Source organism: Lissotriton helveticus, chromosome 9 (assembly GCF_964261635.1).
Source record: "Lissotriton helveticus chromosome 9, aLisHel1.1, whole genome shotgun sequence".
NCBI lineage: Eukaryota > Metazoa > Chordata > Amphibia > Caudata > Salamandridae > Lissotriton > Lissotriton helveticus.
The window spans coordinates 419,884,867-419,904,419 of NC_136070.1; the positions used below are offsets into that span (position 1 = coordinate 419,884,867).

General features: G+C 47.3%; 1 protein-coding gene across 1 annotated transcript in view; it reads left to right on the forward strand.

The window, feature by feature from the left end:
- Positions 1–19,553, forward strand: part of DYNC1H1 (dynein cytoplasmic 1 heavy chain 1) — a 1,596,152-nt gene that overhangs the window by 467,270 nt on the left and 1,109,329 nt on the right. Inside the window, exons 40-42 of the mRNA XM_078660192.1 lie at positions 5,246–5,367; positions 13,532–13,697; positions 13,908–14,071. Of these exons, the coding sequence (XP_078516318.1) occupies positions 5,246–5,367; positions 13,532–13,697; positions 13,908–14,071 (452 nt within the window). The remainder of the gene's footprint in view (positions 1–5,245; positions 5,368–13,531; positions 13,698–13,907; positions 14,072–19,553) is intronic.

Here is a 19,553-nt window from a genome sequence, read left to right on the forward strand (position 1 = left end):
GCTCAGCTCAGGCTAGAGCACCATCTCACATAATTCCAAGCACTCTGCCTTCAGGATTGATAAGGCCTGCTATAGGAGTGACTTATAGGAGTATATGTGTCCATTTTGGGGTTAGATATAGGTATACTATATCAAAAGCAAAGGGTGATTACACCACCTTGCCCCAGCTGTCTTGGCAGCCAGTTGTGTCAGTTTTGGATGGCCAGCCAGGGGTGGCGTAATACATGCTTCAGCCCCTGGTAGGCCCTGGGTACACCTATGCCCTGGGTACCTAAGGTACACTGTACGGACTGATAAGGTGGCCCAGTACCAATTGGTAAATGCACCTAAAGTACATGGTTGTCAATTTAGAGAGAGAACAGCTAGGCTGTGTGTCTGATTAGCAGGCCCACAGCCAGGGAAAGTCGTAAACCAGTGAAGCAAAAAGCAAAAAATCTGGGGTGACCATAGGATTGCAGACCCCACTCTCCTACACACCCCTTACTTAGATATAGGTTCCCTATATCTACCTTATATCACTACACATATAAACATATCAGTCACCCCTATGGCAGGCCTTATCAATCCTGAAGGCAGGGTGCTGAGTTTTGTGTGAGAGAGTGCCCATGCATGAGCAGGGCCGCTCTGCAGCCTTTGGAACCTATTCTCTTGGGCTGTTCTGTAATACAGCCAAACCATGTACTCTTAAGTGCATTATAACCACATGGTAAATGCTAACTTTGGAATGGCAGTAAGGAAACATGTTGTGTTTGGTGTCAAACACTTAGGAATCCCCTCCCCCTCCAGTTCTGGCGGTGGGGGTAGAATTCCACCCTTCTAGAGGGAGAGACATGTCCGCATCGGTATACCCGGTACCAGTATAAAAGAGCCCTGCATCACAAAATGCATGCTGCAGCCACAGACACGAGTCTGGCCTCCTGCAGCTGGACAAAACCCCGGCAGGGGAGGCCTGGACAATAGGTTTCCTGTCACAGGGAGGTGTCGCCACCTACCAGACAGGCTTTAGTGTATTAGGGCTGGGTGTGTGCACTCCAAGAGTACTTTAAAGTCTGCACTGGGGCACATTTGGTGTCCCTGGGCATAGCCCAGTTCAAACCGGTTGCAGGGGCCACCAGCCTCTGCTCTGGCGCGAAACTGGACAAAGGAAATGGGTCCCTCTTTATGGGGTTACTCTATCTGATTTCCAGTTATTTACCCTCATCTTCTCCTCTGGTGCCTGATGTTTAGCCAAGATTCATTAAAACATTCAGGGTCCACTGTCTATCTTTGCTATTGTAACAGAAGCAAGGTGATGGATGAAATGCTTGAGTTAAACTTGAAGCCACTGGTAATCGTTAGGACCTCACTCCATTCCTTTGTTATTCGCCCACCATGCCAACTCGTGTGGACTCAGCCATATGGAAATCCGTATTTACCCTGTGTGAGAAGTTGGCCTGATATGCAGTGCTCACTATTCTAGTGATCACTATGTATCAGTCCAAACAACCCTTATTGATGATTGGTTGTAAGTCAACCTTATAGACCAGCTATCCTAGTAGCATGGATACGAGCAGTTTAAGGCGAAGACTCTAAAGGGCGTGTTAAGCCAGCTGTTTTACCATCACATATACCCCTTGAACACCAAGTGAAAGGACACCACACAAGTTGTTATGAAAATAAATTTATATTTATTTCTAACAAGACTACCCTGGCTCTTTATGAGACAGGGAGCTAAGCACACAACAAAACTCTTACGAAAATACTTAGTCGCACAATTTACACAAATGCCCAAGGGGCACGAAAAACCATATACTATACAAGTGGAATGCGAAATTACTAGCAGGTAAGTAATACTTTTCTAGACTGTAGAAACGCTAGGCCTACAATGCTGAACCCTTGGATTAGAAGCAGGAGGCCTAGGGACGCCGTGTGCAGAGTGGGAACTCTCACGCGTAATGCGGGAACAAGTCTATGGATACTAGCAATTGCAAAGTTACTGTTCTCGGGCGAACCCGACTAGGTGGGTCAAAAACAAGAGTGGATCCGAACACTTAGAGGGTTGGACTATGCTGGAGCACCGGAGTACTCGGTTTACCTAGCCCAGGGCCTGCGGCTGCATAGGGTTCAAGTTGCGTCGGAAACCCTCGTTGAAGAACCAGGAGCCTGAAGGAAGAAGTTGCTGGCAGGCGGCCAGTGAAGAAGTTCGTGGTGATCCAAGCCTGGATCAGGGAAGAAGACGACCTGTAAGCAGAGGGGACCAAGTTCTGAATCACTAGCCAGTGATTTAGGTGGGCACCAGGATGGCACCGGACGAAGTCACCTCGACCAGGTGAGTGGGCGCTGCTGGGCTCTGCAGTCTCTCGGACCAGGAGGCGTTGTCGGCGACCAGGATGGAGGTGCGAGCTGTCCCACGAAGGTATCTGCTGTCGACGTCGCTGGACCCAGGATTGGGGCAACAAGTCTTGGCAAATGCAAGCCCACGCGGTGGACTCAAAATGGCGTCTGGAGTGGACCAGGAGGGTCCAGGGTGCTCCTTTGTTGGAGGGGAGCAAGGGCCAGTCTGGAGCAACCAGACCAGCGGTGTTTGTCGTCGAAGTTCGTCGTCAGAGGGTCACTAGCCAACGGGCAAGTGACCGGGACAACGCGGTGAGCAGCAAAGAGCAGAAGGGCCCCACGCAGATCTCGTGGATGCAGGGGGGCTGAACTTCGGTGCTGGAGCTGCTCAGGGTCGGGGCTTCTCTTACCACAAAGCACTCAGTCGAGGGTCACTCGGTGGTCGTGCTGGACAAGCGTCGTGCAGTCTTTAAAGATGGCCGGTCCCTCGAGGTCTCGTCACACCCACGGATCACAGCTGGGCTGATGATGCAGGTTGAGGTCAGAGGTGCCAGGGAAGCCGGTTCTCGTCGTGCTGGGCATTCTTGATGCGGAGGAGAGACTTACAGCAGACCGCGATGCTTGGTTGGTGCCTGCTGCTGCAGGGTGACTACTCCTTAGTCACAAGGGAGAAATCTTGAGAAGAAGTCGAGAGTTCCTTTCGTAGAAAGTAGTTTCAGGATTCAAAGATGATCTAATTTGGAAGGGGGCCTGCTCCTACCTTTATCCTGCAAAAGGGGGCTGGCACGCGACGAAGTCCTGCCCTATGGGTGGGACTAGGAGGGGGGTGGTTACACCCCTCTCCTTTGGCGGGCTTTTCCCCAGCTCAGGGTCTGGTGTGCCCCTGGAACTGGTTCAAGCCGGCCTATGCACAGTGAGCACCGGGGTGCCACTTGCAGTCACCTTCCTCTAAAGCCCTGCCTACCTAGGATACACAAAATCCTGTCTGGGACGGTGCTGGCACCGCCCCTGACAGGAAACCCTTTGTCCTTGCCTCCTGCGCTGGGAGGACTCCCAGCAACTGGAGGGCAGACTTGTGTCTCGGTGGCAGCATCCATTTTGTGGAGCTAAGGCTCTGTCTGACTTTAACCGGGGTTACAGGTTACCAACATGTCGTGTCCCTCTAGAAGGGTGGAATGCTAACCCCGTGGCCAGAATTGGCGAGGGGTTAGTATTCCAATTCGTATGACACCTTACTCGACATGTTTTGATAATATTATACCAAAGTTAGCATTTGACCGCGAGGTTGATAATGCACTTAAGAGTATATGGTATAGCGTTATCATGGAACAGCTATTAGGACTTGGTTCCGCAAGCTGCAAACGGGCTCAGTTCATGCCAGAGCACCATTTCACATTATTCCAAGCACTCTGCCTTCAGGATTATTAAGGCCTGCCATAGGAGTGACTGATAGGAATACATGTGTCCATTTTAGGGTTAGATATAGGAATACTATATCTAAAGCAAAGGGTGATTACACCACTTTGCCCCAGCTGTCAAGCAGCCAGTTGTGTCAGATTTGGATGGCCAGCCAGGGGTGGCATAATACATGCTGCAGCCCCTGGTAGGCCCTGGGTACACCTATGCCCTGGGTACCTAAGGTACACTGTACAGGGACTGATAAGGTGACTCAGTATCCAATTAGATATGTACCTAAGGTACATGGAATCCATTTTACAGAGAGAGCAGTAGGCCTGGGGTCCTGAATAGCAGGGCCCCAGGTCAACTAAGTCAGAAAACCAGCAAAACACCAAGCAAAAAGTTGGGGGCAACCATAGTCAGGGATCTACCTTCCTACACCCTGCTCCAAAAGGATCAGCTGAGGCCAGGTCTTCCCTGAACCAGAACACATGCAACCCAAGACCATTTCTCCCTGATTGGGTCTCTTCAGTTGGTGTAGCTTGGTTCTAGCGGCACAATGATCACGGGACATACCTGTTGCATATAAAGTAGCAACTGTAATGACAAGGTGATTGTTGGAATGCTTGAATTAATCTCAGCCTCTGGCAATTGCTTAGACAATATTGCAGCGCATCACATTTTTTGTATACTTAAATGTCTTTGCTAATGTAGCTGCAAAGAAACCAGAGCTTACTCTATAATTTTCTCAAAGTCTAGCACTATGCAGAGGTTTTATCCTAGATGCATACTTTTGGATACAACTAGTGTTGTCAGGTGCTTGCCTATGGACCAATCATACCGGTTCTTTGAGAACGCCATGGCTCTAGTCTATTTGACATTGCTTTCACAAAGAGCTGGTGTTTTATGAAGACAACTGGCATATATGCTTTGTGCTCAGTTGTGTTCCTGGTTTAAGGCTGAGTATAAGGTCAGCCATTTTCATGCTATTGGTGATTTTCTGACCCAGTGAGAAAGAGTTAAACAACTCTGAGAGCAACGTACTTTGAAATAATTTATAGAAAACCACATTATACCCATCCTGGCCATGGGCTTTTTGGGTTGCTGTGCATAAATCACTCTTATAATTTCCTTTCTCTGTATTGATTCACCTAGGTCCAGCACTATATGATTTGGCAGTTTAGTCATTAGTCTAGTATACCCACATTCCCTACCATTCTTCAGATTCTGGGCCCTTGCTGTGTATTTGCTACTTGAACGCTTAGAAGAGTCCTCTTTTCCCATTGCTCTGTGAATGACCTGACCACCTCATCACTCAAATGGTAATAGTTGACTAGATACGTTAAGCCTTAGATGCAGACAGTTACTGGCTTAATTGTTGTTCTCACAAAAGCATTGTTTGCATGTCAGCTGCTGCTCTCCATTCCTTTTTGTTAGCATTTCCAAGTCTTTGTTTTCTCTTCTCTTACATGTTTGGAACGTTACAACAATAATTTGCAGCATAGCACGTATTTTTTATTTTTTATTTTCAAAGATGGTGGAACACGGAGGTTTTTATCGTACATCAGATCAAACATGGGTAAAACTTGAAAGAATTCAGTTTGTTGGAGCTTGCAACCCTCCTACAGACCCCGGAAGGAAACCTCTGTCCCATAGGTAATGTCTGACAGCTAGTGCCTCTTTAATGCCATTTACTTAATGACCAAACGCTAACATTTTCAAGTGGAATTTTTTTCTGTTTTCCTACAGGTATATAATGCAACCATAACTTTATTCTTATACACAAATAAACCCCAGTGCAAAGGGTTTTAAAATTCAAAACCTACAAAGATTTGCAACAGAAATTGCAATAATTATAACAATGTTAGAAAAGGCAAATACTTATAAAACAAAAATTGCTTTCAATAGTCGGATAACCTCTTGCTTAGCCCAGAAAGATTTCCTCTTGTTTTAAAATTTGTTTACCCTTTGTTTTAGCTCTAATTAAATCGCCTGCTCACCTTTACCTGCATAACACGTTGCTTCTTAACTTTCTTCGTTATATCTTTACCAGCGAGAGGGGGAAAGAGCATCAGATTTGAAAAATGATGTTCGAGGCATATGAGCTGCAGATTGTACACTTAGCAATAGATCGCCACCTGGTGTTGGGCTCGGATGATTGCAGGTTGTTGTCTTCTTGGAAGAAGTCTTTGTAGTCACGAGATATGTGACTCCTCCCTTGGACAATACTGCGCATGGTCATCGACTCCATTCTCAGATTGTTTTTTTCCGCCACTGGGTTCGGATGAAAGTTTTCCGCTCCGGCTAGAAAAGACACTTTTCGACATTTTCGAAGCGAGAAACTTTAGATAACCAACTTTCGACATCGAATAAACCTTTCGACATCACAGCTACATCCCGGTGCGTCGACGCGGGCCGTTGGGCCTATCGGCGCCGTACGGCCTACGCCTCATGGACAGAACTCCATTCAAGAGATGCCCGGTATGTCGAGCAAAACTCCCTCATAGCGACCATCACAAGGTTTGCAACCTCCGTCTCTCGCCAGAACACGACGAGTCGACCTGCACAGCCTGTGCCTCCTTCCGATCGAAAAAGACCATTCTGGATCGGAGGACCCGTCGACACGAGATAGGAGATCAGCGCCAGCACCAGAGGCCATCTTTGAGGAGGAGATCGTCAAAGAAGACGTCTCCGAGGACGAGCACCCACTCGAAGATATCTCCGAGGACGAGGCTCCACTCGTCGATGAGGAAGACTCGCCTGATCTCCAGATCATATCAGGAGCAGAGGACTCGGACGATTCGATTCCATCTCGACAACCGTGAGTACCTCTGCCCCTGCACAACAGACACTGCCCAAACCAAAGGCAACGGTCAGCACTCCGCCCATGGGGCCCAGTCGTGACCGACATTTACCCTCCGACGCCCTGCCTTCGGGCTCGACTCCGAGGAAAAAGACTACGCCTTCCGGTGCCTCGGCACTGAAAAAAACCACATGTGCCAACTCCATCTCCTCCATTGGCACCAAAACATCCTTCGACACCGAAGCTAACACGCCCTTCGGCGCCCAAAGACTCTTCGGCACCCAAACCTAAACAGACATTGGTGCCGAACCCAAAAACAGTGACTGACCCGAAAGCTTCGACTCCGAAACCATTCGGTTCCAAAAATAAAGACGGGGAGATAGACTCCGGCGCTGCAGGCCCAACAAAACCTGTCTCCACGCCGAAATCTTCAATAGCGGTACCAAAGACCACACGGCCTGATACAGACTAGCCTAAACCACCTTCGGCACCGAAGAAATTGCCACAGGACTCAATCACTCCTCCTAAGGCAAAAAACACTAAACAACCACTATTGGCACCTAAGAAATCGGCGCCGAAGAGGATTATACAAGAGGAAGATCTATTTAGACCAGATCCAAAACAGAAAAAGGTCTATATTAATCCAAAAACTGGACATGTGGAAGCAATTCCGCACAAAGAGACCAGCAGATACACCACTTCCAGATGTGGTTCCTGCCAAAAAGTATTGTGCAACTTCTCCAATGCACCCTTCCTCTCCTTCACCTTCTTCGCTCCTATCACTCCATATATTGAGCATATAACTTCTCCTGCTCAATCTCCTGCATCATCACACCACACTGACGAAGAGTATGACTTGGGCGGGGGGGATGATGTACCAGAGCCACATACATACCCTCTAGATGAGGATGAGGATGTCAACACAAAATATCCCAAAGACGATGATGCATATAATTTCCCACCAAATAGTGCACCAGACATCCCTGACCCTCAATACTACCCAACAAAACCTTCCCCTCCAGAAGATGGTATTCGCTTCAATCATCTATTAAACAGAGCTGCACTTTACCACGGAGTTCCAATGCACTCTGATGCCATTGAGGAGGATTTCTTATTAGACACGTTTGAGCAGTCACAAAGATCTACTCAAACACTACCTATGATCAAAGGTGTCATTAAACATGCTCCAGAGATTTTTAAAGATCCAGTAATGTGTAGGGTACAAAATCCCTGAATAGAGAAAAAGTATATACCAGCACCAGTTGATCCAGTCTACATTAAGGGACATCTGCCATTGGACTCTTTAGTAGTGTCAAATGCATGTTAAAGAGCCAATTCCCAGACTTCTGGTGACACACCCCCGCCTGACAAGGAATCAAAAATCATTGATGCGTAAGGGAAACGGATTGCTGCGCAGGCAACTAACATATGGCGCATAGCAAACACACAAGCCTTACTCTCACGCTATAACAGGGCTCACTACGACCAATTAGAAAAATTAATGGAACACCTACCAGATCAATACAAAGATCAGGCAGCAGAGCTCTTGAAGGAAGGCAAATTAATATCTAATGCCTCAATTAAATGCGCACTAGATGTAGCTGACACAGCATCCAGGGCAGTTAACACTAGTGTTATCCTCAGACGTCATGCATGGTTACGCATTTCCGGTTTCAAACCAGAGGTACAAACTACCATCCTCGTCAGCCCTTCAATCAGAACCAGTTGTTCGGGCCAGAGGTAGATAATACACTAGAGAAGATGAAAAAGGACACATACACTGCTAAGTCTATGGGTGCATTACATTCCACCCAAACTAGAAGTTATTTTAGTCGCTCCTCTTATAGAGGAGACTCCAAGCAAACCGGCGCAGATAACACATCATCTTTTAAAACACATACACAAACCCCCTCTAATAAGGGTTACTTTAGAGGAGGGTACAGAGGCAACAACAATAAGGGAAGAGGTAGAAGTAATATCAACAAACGCTCCTCTTCCACTCCCAAACAGTGACTTCCCTCTGCCTCCCCTACAGCATTCCACACCTATGGGGGGCAGACTATCACAGTTCCTACCTGTCTGGAATTCCATCACAACAGACAGGTGGGTAAGACAAATTATCCAACATGGTTACTGCCTAGAACTCACAGCAACCCCCCCCAAAACATACCACCCAGGCAGCGTCCAATGTCCACAGAACACATAACTCTGCTTCAACAGGAAGTTCTAGCACTTCTACAAAAAGATGCTATTCAAAAGGTCCCCTTACAGGAACAAGGAACAGGAGTCTACTCCCTGTATTTCCTAATACCCAAAAAGGACGGGACCTAAGGCCCCTAAACTACTACATTCAATCAGATCATTTTCACATGATCACTTTACAACAAGTACTCCCATTACTACAACAGGGAGACTTTCTTACAACACTAGACCTAAAGGACGCATATTTTCATGTTCCTATACATCCTGCGCACAGGAAATATCTAAGATTTGTCATACAAGGACAACACTATCAGTTCAAAGTCCTTCCATTCGGGGTCACAACAGCACCACGAGTGTTTACAAAGTGCTTAGCAGTAGTAGCAGCACATCTCAGAAGACAACAGATACATGTCTTCCCTTACCTCGACGACTGGCTCATAAAAGCAAGATCGTTCAACCAGTGTGTACAACACACAAAACAAACAATACAAACATTACACGACTTAGGGTTTTCAATAAACTACACCAAGTCGCACCTAGAGCCTTCGCACGTTCACCAGTATCTAGGAGCTACCATAGACACATCGGCAGCTCTAGCCTATCCCAGTCAAGCCAGGATTCAAAGCATCCAGAGCTTAGTCTCCCTTTTTCAATGCCAGCACTCTCTTCAAGCCAGAGTGTTCATGAAACTAATAGGCATGATGGCGTCTTGCATCTTCATAGTTCCTCACGCAAGACTGCAAATGCGCCCACTACAGGAATGTCTAGCACAACAGTGGAATCAGGCTCAAGGTCAGCTCACAGACCTGGTGTTGGTAGACAGCCGTACATATCGCTCTCTGCAATGGTGGAACACCAAAAATTGACAAAGGGACGGCCGTTCCTAGAACCTGTTCCACAAATAGTGCTCACAACAGATGCATCCCTCACAGGATGGGGAGCCCATCTCCTGCACTATACTACTCGAGGCCAATGGAACAGCCAACAAAAACTGTTCCACATCAATCATTTGGAGTTGCTAGCGATTTTCCTAGCACTCAAAACTTTTCAAGTACAAAACAAAGCTGTTCTAATCCGAACTGACAATATGACAGCTATGTATTATATACAAAAACAGGGGGGGGCACACTCTCTGCAACTGTCCCAGCTTGTACAGAACATTTGGAGATGGGCCATCCCTCAAAACATACACCTGACTGTAGAACACCTCCCAGGAATTCACAATCAGATAGCAGATCTGTTAAGTCGTCAGTCACAACAGATTCACGAACGGGAGTTGCACCCACAGGTTCTCCATCCATTTTTCCAAAGGTGGGGGCAGCCACAAGTGGATCTGTTTGCCACCCACGAAAACACAAAATGCCCAACCTTCGCCGCCAGGTTTCCACACCCACGGTCGGAGGGGAATGCAATATGGATGAACTGGTCAGGCAGATTTGCGTACGCTTTTCCGCCTCTCCCACTCATTCCACTAGTAGTACGCAAGCTCAGACAACAGTCTCCCAAATTAATACTAGTGGCCCCCACATGGGCACGACAGCCATGGTTCACCACGCTACTAGATCTCTCACTGGTTCCACATCAGAAGTTACGGCTCACGCCATCCCTGTCAACACAGAACCATGGAGAAATAAGGCACCCAGAACCAAGCCAACTGAATTTGGCAATCTGGCTCCTGAGGTCTTAGAGTTTGGCTACTTAAACTTACCACCAGACTGTATGAATATAATTAAAGAAGCTAGAAGACCCATCACTAGAGCATGCTATGCTGCGAAGTGGAAAAGATTTGCAATATACTGTAACAACAATCACATTGACCCATTGGATGTTTCCATCCAAAATATTATTTGCTACCTTCTACACCTACAAAAGTCCAACTTGGCTTATTCTTCCATACGACTGCATCTAGCAGCAATTGTAGCCTATTTACAAAATACAGCATCTATCTCTCTTTAGAGTACCTGCAATAAAAGCATTTATGGAAGGATTGAAATGAATAATCCCACCTAGGTTACCACCTGCACCAGTATGGAACCTAAACGTGGTCCTTACAAGGCTTATGGGCCCCCCTTTTGAGCCTTTACACAAGTGTGAACTGCAATTCCTAACATGGAAAGCTGCCTTCCTTGTTGCCATGACCTCTCAGAAGAGTTAGTGAAATACTAGCATTCACAATAGAAGAACCATTTTTTCAGATACACCCTAACAAAGTGGTTCTTAGACCTAATCCTAAATTCCTGCCAAAAGTGATTACTCCTTTTTATCTTAACCAATCAGTAGAGTTACCAGTGTTTTTTCAAAAACCGGACTCTGTTGCTGAAAGGGCTTTACACACCTTAGATGTTAGAAGAGCTCTTTTATACTACACAGACAGGACTAAATCCTTCAGAAAGGCAAAACAACTATTTGTATCTTTCTCTTCCCCACACAAAGGCAATTCCATCTCTAAAGGAGGAATTGCCAGATGGATTGTAAAGTGTATTCAAATATGCTATCAAAAAGCTAAACGTACACTAACAGTTCCTCCTAGCGCGCACTCCACTCGCAAACTATAGGAGCCTCTATGGCTTTCTTAGGAAACATACCACTAGAGGACATATGCAAGGCAGCAACATGGTCTACCATACACACCTTCACTAAACACTATTGTGTTGACGTGCAAGCCAAGCAGCAAGCTGCAGTAGGCCAAGCTGTCCTTAAAACACTATTTCAGTATGCTGCAACGGATACAAGCGACCACCGCTAGGGGAGACACTGCTGCACAATCGTTGCTAAGTGTACAATCTGCAGCTCATATGCCTCGAACGGAATATGCTACTTACCAGTATGCATCTGTTCTTGGCATGTAGAGCTGCAGATTTGTACACGCCCTCCCGGGACTTGTATCCGTTCCAGTACTCATCTTACTTAGATGCACACGCATGGGCATCCTTTCTCTTTACTTCTACTAACTCCATCATTTCCCATCATGGCGAAAAACAATCTGAGGATGGAGTCGATGACCATGCGCAGTATTGTCCAAGGGAGAAGTCACCTATCTCGTGACTACAAAGACTTCTTCCAAGAAGACAACAACCTGCAATCATCCGAGCCCAACACCAGGTGGCGATCTATTGCTAAGTGTACAACTCTACAGCTCTACATGCCAAGAACAGATGCATACTGGTAAGTAGCATATTCCTTTTAGTGCTCTCAACCCTTATTTTCACACCTTAGCATTTGTTTGAGTCCACAGGAAGTTTGAAGTAAATTGCTTCAGGGAACCTTTATAAATGATTCTCTAGAGGATCTCCAACACATTGCCGCCACCAGTGTACAACTAAAGCTAAGAATTGTATTCTCTCGCAGTTGATTTTAAATGTAGCTTTTTGTAGTGCATTCACCTCACTTCATTAGGTCAGTGATATTTTAGCCAGTACCATGGCTCTGCACCCTTATATATACACACACAACAGAGTTGTCCTGCTCATGCACCCTAGGTTCATTCTAGGGGTGGTCTGTTTTGCATGCCAGTTAGCTGTATCATCGCTGATCGTTTTCTCATATACAAAAATAACAGCAGAAAGAGTGTCACTTAAGTTCAACATGAGACCAGCTCTCAAGTTTTAAATTAATGTAACCCGATTTTAGGAAGTGCTCACCACTTTTTATCTTGATTGCAGGGTAAATCATTGCCACTTGTATCACTAAAGTTGCTGCGGTCTGCTAGATACTGCAGTGCTTACAACAATGCAATTTGCTAGCAAAGAAAACTTAAAACGTTCCGAAAGAAAGCAGCATCCACTGGCTTGGCTGGTAATGTGTTTATAGTGGACATAGCCAAGGGTGTGCAGGATGTTTCTCTGACCATACATAAACGAATTACTGCTACTTGGATATTGAGATATTCCCAGAAAGAGTTCGTCAAAATATCTTAAATAACTTTGCTTCCACTAGGCTTCATGCCCACACCCTCAGCTAGCGAAACAGTGTTGACGGTTATGCGCGTCATTTGAATCTAAATAGATGCATCCTGCAAAACACAGAAGACTGTCCAGTAGGACGGTCTTGGTAAGATATTGCATTGTGACATACTTCAAGAAAACCTCATACTTAACATAACAGATCAAAACATTCTAGCATTCACAATAAGAATTTTCAATTCTATTACGGACACCTAGGCAAGGTTATACTTCTCTTTCTAGGTTATATTTTTCAGCATTTAATCAAAAGTAAAACTTGAAACACTACAAGTTTCATGAGTACCCACAGTATTGGGTACCAATCATAGAGTACACAGCTCTATAAAACTCCAGAAATGCCATCTTGTGTCCTCTTTCGGTACCCAGATGTGGAACATAGCTATCCATCACTTTGGCATTGTATGAAGCTGGCTCTTCATATGGTATATCAAAATTAGATATATTGTGTAAAGAGTACAGGGGTTTCCCTTATGGGTGGACAGGGGTATTGGGGTATTGCCAGTGCTTGCTATGGTGATCCTAAGGTGCTCTGTTCTGGGTACTGGGGTCAAGTAACCTAAAGCTTAAAGCCTAAAGCTTAACACTGAGGAGGGTAAGACTTCTAAAAATACCCGCACTGGGTACCTGGTTAGCAGGAACCCAGTACACTTAAGACAAAATTGCATCAAATAACAGGCAGAAAGTGGGGGTGACCACGTCAAAAAGCTTCACACACCTACAATTTATTTAAAACTTTTTGCCTGTATGGGTGGAAGATAAAGGTACTCCAATAAAATTCAGCTGCACCACATTTCCAGGTGCATTTCTGAACTCAATGTATATTAGACCATAATAAAGCTATTTTCTGTTTCAGATTTTTGCGTCACATACCGGTTGTATATGTTGACTATCCAGGCCCTGCATCATTAACTCAGATCTATGGAACCTTCAACCGTGCAATGCTAAGGCTCATCCCTTCGCTTCGTACATATGCCGAACCTCTTACAGCTGCAATGGTTGAATTCTACACCATGTCTCAGGTATTATGTTTTCATACACACAGCACTATGCATATACAGTTGCTTCATTACTTAATACACAAGGCTCCCAAATGCTAGACTATGCCATATTTTATGAAGATGGAATTGAAATATTTTAATGACATCTGGAACATACATTTGTTGTTAAAACATCTGATTCCTCATGTGTTAAACAAAAATTGACTTCACGTTAATGTCTGTCATTTTCAGGAAAGATTTACGCAAGACACACAGCCACATTACATCTATTCTCCTCGAGAGATGACAAGATGGGTGAGGGGTATATTTGAAGCTTTGAGACCTCTTGAAACCTTACCTGTGGAAGGCCTCATCAGAATTTGGGCACATGAAGCCCTTCGTCTTTTCCAGGACAGGTATGTGAACAGTTTACAAATGTATAATCATCATCTGATACATGTAAATCAAAATCGAGTATCTAGATAGACTCCAATTATTATAAAATGTTACCCAAAATGTATTTATCACTCTTTTTGTGATAGTTAAGTTTTAGGATACTCTGATATCAAAATACTCTATATGCAGAAACACAGCGCACTTTATGCAGAAACAGCCTGCATATCACCACCTGGCAATGTTCTTTCCCAGTTGGAGGAGGTTTGCTGGGTTGTGTGTCCGCTTCCACCGAACTAAAGGCTTCTGGTCCACCCCTGCCATCCGGCCATGGTAGGCATAGAGATTCTGTTTCAAACGCCCCACCCTCCGGCTCTGCACCAAAAGCACAAGTAAAGCCTTCCGGCTCGAACCGAGACCCCACCTCTTTCGTTCCTAAATCTTTGGTTCTTAAGGACAGAAAAAGGAAGGCTGCTAAGGCTCTGAAAATGTAGCTACTGAAACAAAAACCTGCTCCTCAGCGCTTCCGTAGCCGATTTTGAAACAATGCAAGAGACTGGATCCAAAACAGAAAAAAAAACATATTTATCAGGAGACTGGACACATTATAATAAAACCTGCACTACCACCATCCTCCAAAAGGTAGACTTCTTTTCTGGAGGATACTGGATATAATTTCCTTTAAAGAAGAAAAAGGACATTGCTACTAATCCTTTCCACCCCATTCATCATTCCCCTCCACCCTATTCATCATTCCCCTCCACCACCATCTTCACCTGTTCCCTTAGTACCTTATTCACCAGGAATCCCTTTAAACATCATACCTCAGAGTTCTCTTTACATAGAACCGGATGCAGATGGAGCAGATGACGCTTATGAAGTGCCATCATACCTATGGCATTACTACAATATAGACCCTTCTGGACTCACAGATCCTGATCTTTATCCCGCAAAACCCTCATCTCCAATGACAACACCTCATATCAGGAGCTAATAGCGAGGGCAGCTGTATACCACAGTCACCGTAAATAAAGAAGCCTTAGAGGAATACTTTTTTTTGTTTTGAAAAATTGTGGGCTACAGGATCCAGGCTTGGAGGATGTGGTGCTGTTGGGGTGCGGCTCCTCAGGGGTCCCTCCTCTGGACCACGGCACCTCTGCCTCGCCGCAAACTCCCGCGGGAGTCCCTGTGGTGTGCAGGAGGTCGCCGGGGCTTGGGTCGCATCCCCGAGCTCCGCTCGGCCCTCTGAGCAGACGGAGGCCTTGTCCACGGCTGAGCTGACGCCGCCACAGTGCCGGCATCTGCTGGTTCGGGCGGTGCCACAGGGGTCGGTGGGCCCTCCTCGTCCGGCTCTGGGTAGAGGTTTGGCGGGGACCCCTCGTCCCATTCCAGGCCCCTCTCAACTCTCCCTGCAGGCGGCTGCCCCGTTGGAGGGCGAGTCGGAGGTTGAATCTTCCCTGGCGCCGTCGCATGGGTTGCCGGGCCACCTCAGTCACATCCTGGGCCGAGGCTAGCAGAGGGCTTCGTATCACTTCCCTGGTCCCTCTCATTCCTCCACGCAGACGGCTGCCTCTGCGGAGGGCGAGTCGGCGTTGTTCCGGCGCAGCCCCTTGGCCACTTCAGCTCCACTCCAGTCCCCGGTGCGGTGTGACTTTGAGGAGCCTTGTCCGGCGTCTCCCTTGGCGCCGGATAGAGTTAACGTCCTGCCTCAGACGGCGGACTCTACGGCTCCTCACGTCTTTGGACGCCCCCTCTTCTCCGGAGGTTGGGTGCCTACTGGTGTCATCCTCCCCGGAGCGCGGCCGCCTTGTGGTGTCTTTTTCGCCGGCATCAAAGGGCGGCTCCCCGCCATTTCCGGAGGCTGAGGTGTTCACCGGAGGAGCGGCAGGTTCCCCATTCTTTGGTTCCTTCTGACTTCCATATCTGGACTTTGCCAGCCCCGCTTGGCTTCGGGGACGGCCGCCTTAGTTTGCGGCCGTTCCTTATGGAGGAGCTGCTTTCTCCACCGCGGGGCCCTACGGAGGCGGGTGCGGCCTTTGCTCACACAGTGTCCACGGCTGTGGGTATCCTGCGCATGGGTGCTCATTTTCCGGCAGACCATCTCTTGGAGGTTCTCCACCAGGGCTCTGGTGGGAGGGAGCTGTTGCTCTCCTTTGAGGGTTCGCTCCTTTCCTCCCTGATTGGGGCTTGGAGGCGCCCCGCCGCAGGGGATCCAGTGTCCCACACCTTCTGCACCGGCACCTTCCAGCGCCGCGTGACCCGGCGTGTCTTTCTCTCCACCCCTCTGCCTCAAGTCCACTTTTGCGGACTGCTTTTCCTTCCTTGCCGCCGTTGTTGACGCCGCCATCCCAGGAGGCCCGCTGGCCGGACTCTTGAGGGCGTAACATGTTCTCCTCGACCACCGCTGCCCTACGGGCCCTTAACACCTTATGTGTGTTGGCTAGGGCCTCCTCTTGTTTGTGGAACTCTGCTGAATCCTTGGGGTCTGCAACTTCCCAGGACACTGTTCACGTGGGCTTACGGCATCCTGCATTGGATGGCCGGGAGCTAGCGGCGTTTATTCTCTGCTCTGGACATCTCGGAGGTGCTGGGCCGGGCCATGGCTTCCTCAGTCGCCCTCCGTCGCCAAGCTTGGTTTAGGGACGGCGTGTTCCCTGAAAATATTCTGTAGCGGCTGATTGATCTTCCGTTTGATGACAGCCTGTTATTCCATGTCCTGGAGGACTCCACCATCCAAAGGTTCCAGGCAGGGCTCCGTTTTCCTCCTACTCCTCCTTCCCCTCCTGAGTGACTGCTGAGTTGAGCTGGTTCTGGACCTTCTTTGGGCCTGTTGCCCCTGCTGTGGTGTGTTTTCTGGCCATTTGAGTCCTCCTTGCTGGGACTATGGTGATGTTGGCTGCTGGACGGCCCATTGTTGAGTGTGTGTTTTGCTGGCTTTATCTGTACAGAATTGGCCCTGAGATTAGGCCTTCTGTTTTTCTCTTGGGCTGCCTGACAAGCCTTCCCCAGGGGTTTTTCTCTGTGGTTCTTTTGTTTTTTGCTTTGCTGCGAAAGTTCTTCCAAAGAGGGTTCCCATGTCTTGGGACTTAAAATACTCTAATTGGGGTAGCGGTAGCTGTTACATAGTGTGAGAAAGTGGCTCTATATATACTGGACCAGAATAAGGTACAGTGTGTATAGAGTCCACCAACCCAAGAGGTTAAAGCCAGGTGTGACCTTACTCTCTAAAGTGGTACCTTGGTCGAGCAGTAAGGCAGTACCAGAGGACAGTGTAAAGCATTTGTTGTACACACTCGGTCAGCGAAAGGTTTCAACACTCAAGGACTGAACTCCAGGCCAAGGGTTTTTATATCAAAGATATAGTTATTTTATTTCTAGAACCAACAGGCATCAAGATATACTGTTCTCAATATGAGAGATCTCGGGTAAGTACTTTGCAGAAAGGCAATAAACTTGGTAAACACAATAGGTACAGGGGTTTCAGTAGGCAACACAATTCTACACACATTTTAGCATTGAGCACAATGCATTTTCTTGTATAAACACAGTTGATTATTTTGTGGATTACTTTGGTAACTCCAAGACTGGCTGCTAGATTCAGTCCTAGGGGCTAAGCTGGAAACAGTTTAGCAAAAACGTTTTAGGTATTGCAGTGATTTTTCAGGAATAAAAGGCTACTTTAAAAGTTCACACATAGAAACTTTTCAGAATTCGGATGATTTTATATGAATATTTTAAGTTTTCAAAAGTAGACACTTCGAAAAAATTTCGAGTCAAAACCAGTCAATGTTATTCAATGGCAGGTAAGTGAGTTACCGGTTTCCTGGTGAGTACTCGACTGGTGAAGTTGTGATTCTGGGCATAGACTCAGGGGTCACCCAGGGTCACGTAAGTACAGTTGGTTCACCCTCAGTGGCGCAGGGGCGGCCGGGTGCAGAGGTAGTTAGGCCCAATGTTATCCAATGGGGGTCAGGGGTCCTCCGGTTGGTGGCTGCTGGCTAGCAGGCCACGTGGCTGTGGGAGCTGGGCTCCTGGTCACTTGCTCAGGGAAAAGGGGGAAACAGGATAGCACAAAGGTGGCACGGCCAGCGGTACTCTGGCGGCTGGGTGCAGGGTGCTTTTGAGCCGTTGGGGCGCTCAATGTTATCCAATAGAAAAAAAGGTCAAAAGGGAACAAAGGCTGCAGGCTCGGGGGCGGAGTCCCTCCAGGGGCGACCAGCACGTCGAGAGGTACGTTGGGATCTTGGAGCACTTAAGAGTATATGGTATAGCGTTATCATGGAACAGCTATAAGGACTTGGTTCCGCAAGCTGCAAACGGGCTCAGCTCATGCCAGAGCACCATCTCACATAATTCCAAGCACTCTGCCTTCAGGATTGATAAGGCCTGCCATAGGAGTGACTGATAGGAATATATGTGTCCATTTTAGGGTTAGATATAGGAATACTATATCTAAAGCAAAGGGTGATTACACCACCTTGCCCCAGCTGTCGTGCAGCCAGTTGTGTCAGATTTGGGTGGCCATCCAGGGGTGGCATAATACATGCTGCAGCCCCTGGTAGATGATTCAGAAAAGGGGGTGGTGATGAACAGAGTGCCTGAATTAAGCAGACCACTCTTACCCAGTCCAAAGATCAGGGCTTGATCCATCACCGTTTTTTAGCTCACTGCACCATCCCAGCTCAGAACTTGGCTATATGCAAATTAGTCTGTTCCTGTCCCAGTGCATGATGGGAACAGGGCAAACCAAACTACCAAGCCAATTCTTGTACTGGGAAGGAAACAAGCTTCCGGGGACCGGTTTCTGCCATTTCAGGCGTCGTCGGCCCGGCTTGCTTGAATCCTGATGGTGCAATGAGCAAGGGACTCACATCTGAGTATACCCTTCCACGCTTATGGTGGACAAAATGATTCAGAAAAGGGGGTGGTGATGAACAGAGTGCCTGAATTAAGCAGACCACTCTTACCCAGTCCAAAGATCAGGGCTTGATCCATCACCGTTTTTTAGCTCACTGCACCATCCCAGCTCAGAACTTGGCTATATGCAAATTAGTCTGTTCCTGTCCCAGTGCATGATGGGAACAGGGCAAACCAAACTACCAAGCCAATTCTTGTACTGGGAAGGAAACAAGCTTCCGGGGACCGGTTTCTGCCATTTCAGGCGTCGTCGGCCCGGCTTGCTTGAATCCTGATGGTGCAATGAGCAAGGGACTCACATCTGAGTATACCCTTCCACGCTTATGGTGGACAAAATGATTCAGAAAAGGGGGTGGTGATGAACAGAGTGCCTGAATTAAGCAGACCACTCTTACCCAGTCCAAAGATCAGGGCTTGATCCATCACCGTTTTTTAGCTCACTGCACCATCCCAGCTCAGAACTTGGCTATATGCAAATTAGTCTGTTCCTGTCCCAGTGCATGATGGGAACAGGGCAAACCAAACTACCTAGCCAATTCTTGTACTGGGAAGGAAACAAGCTTCCGGGGACCGGTTTCTGCCATTTCA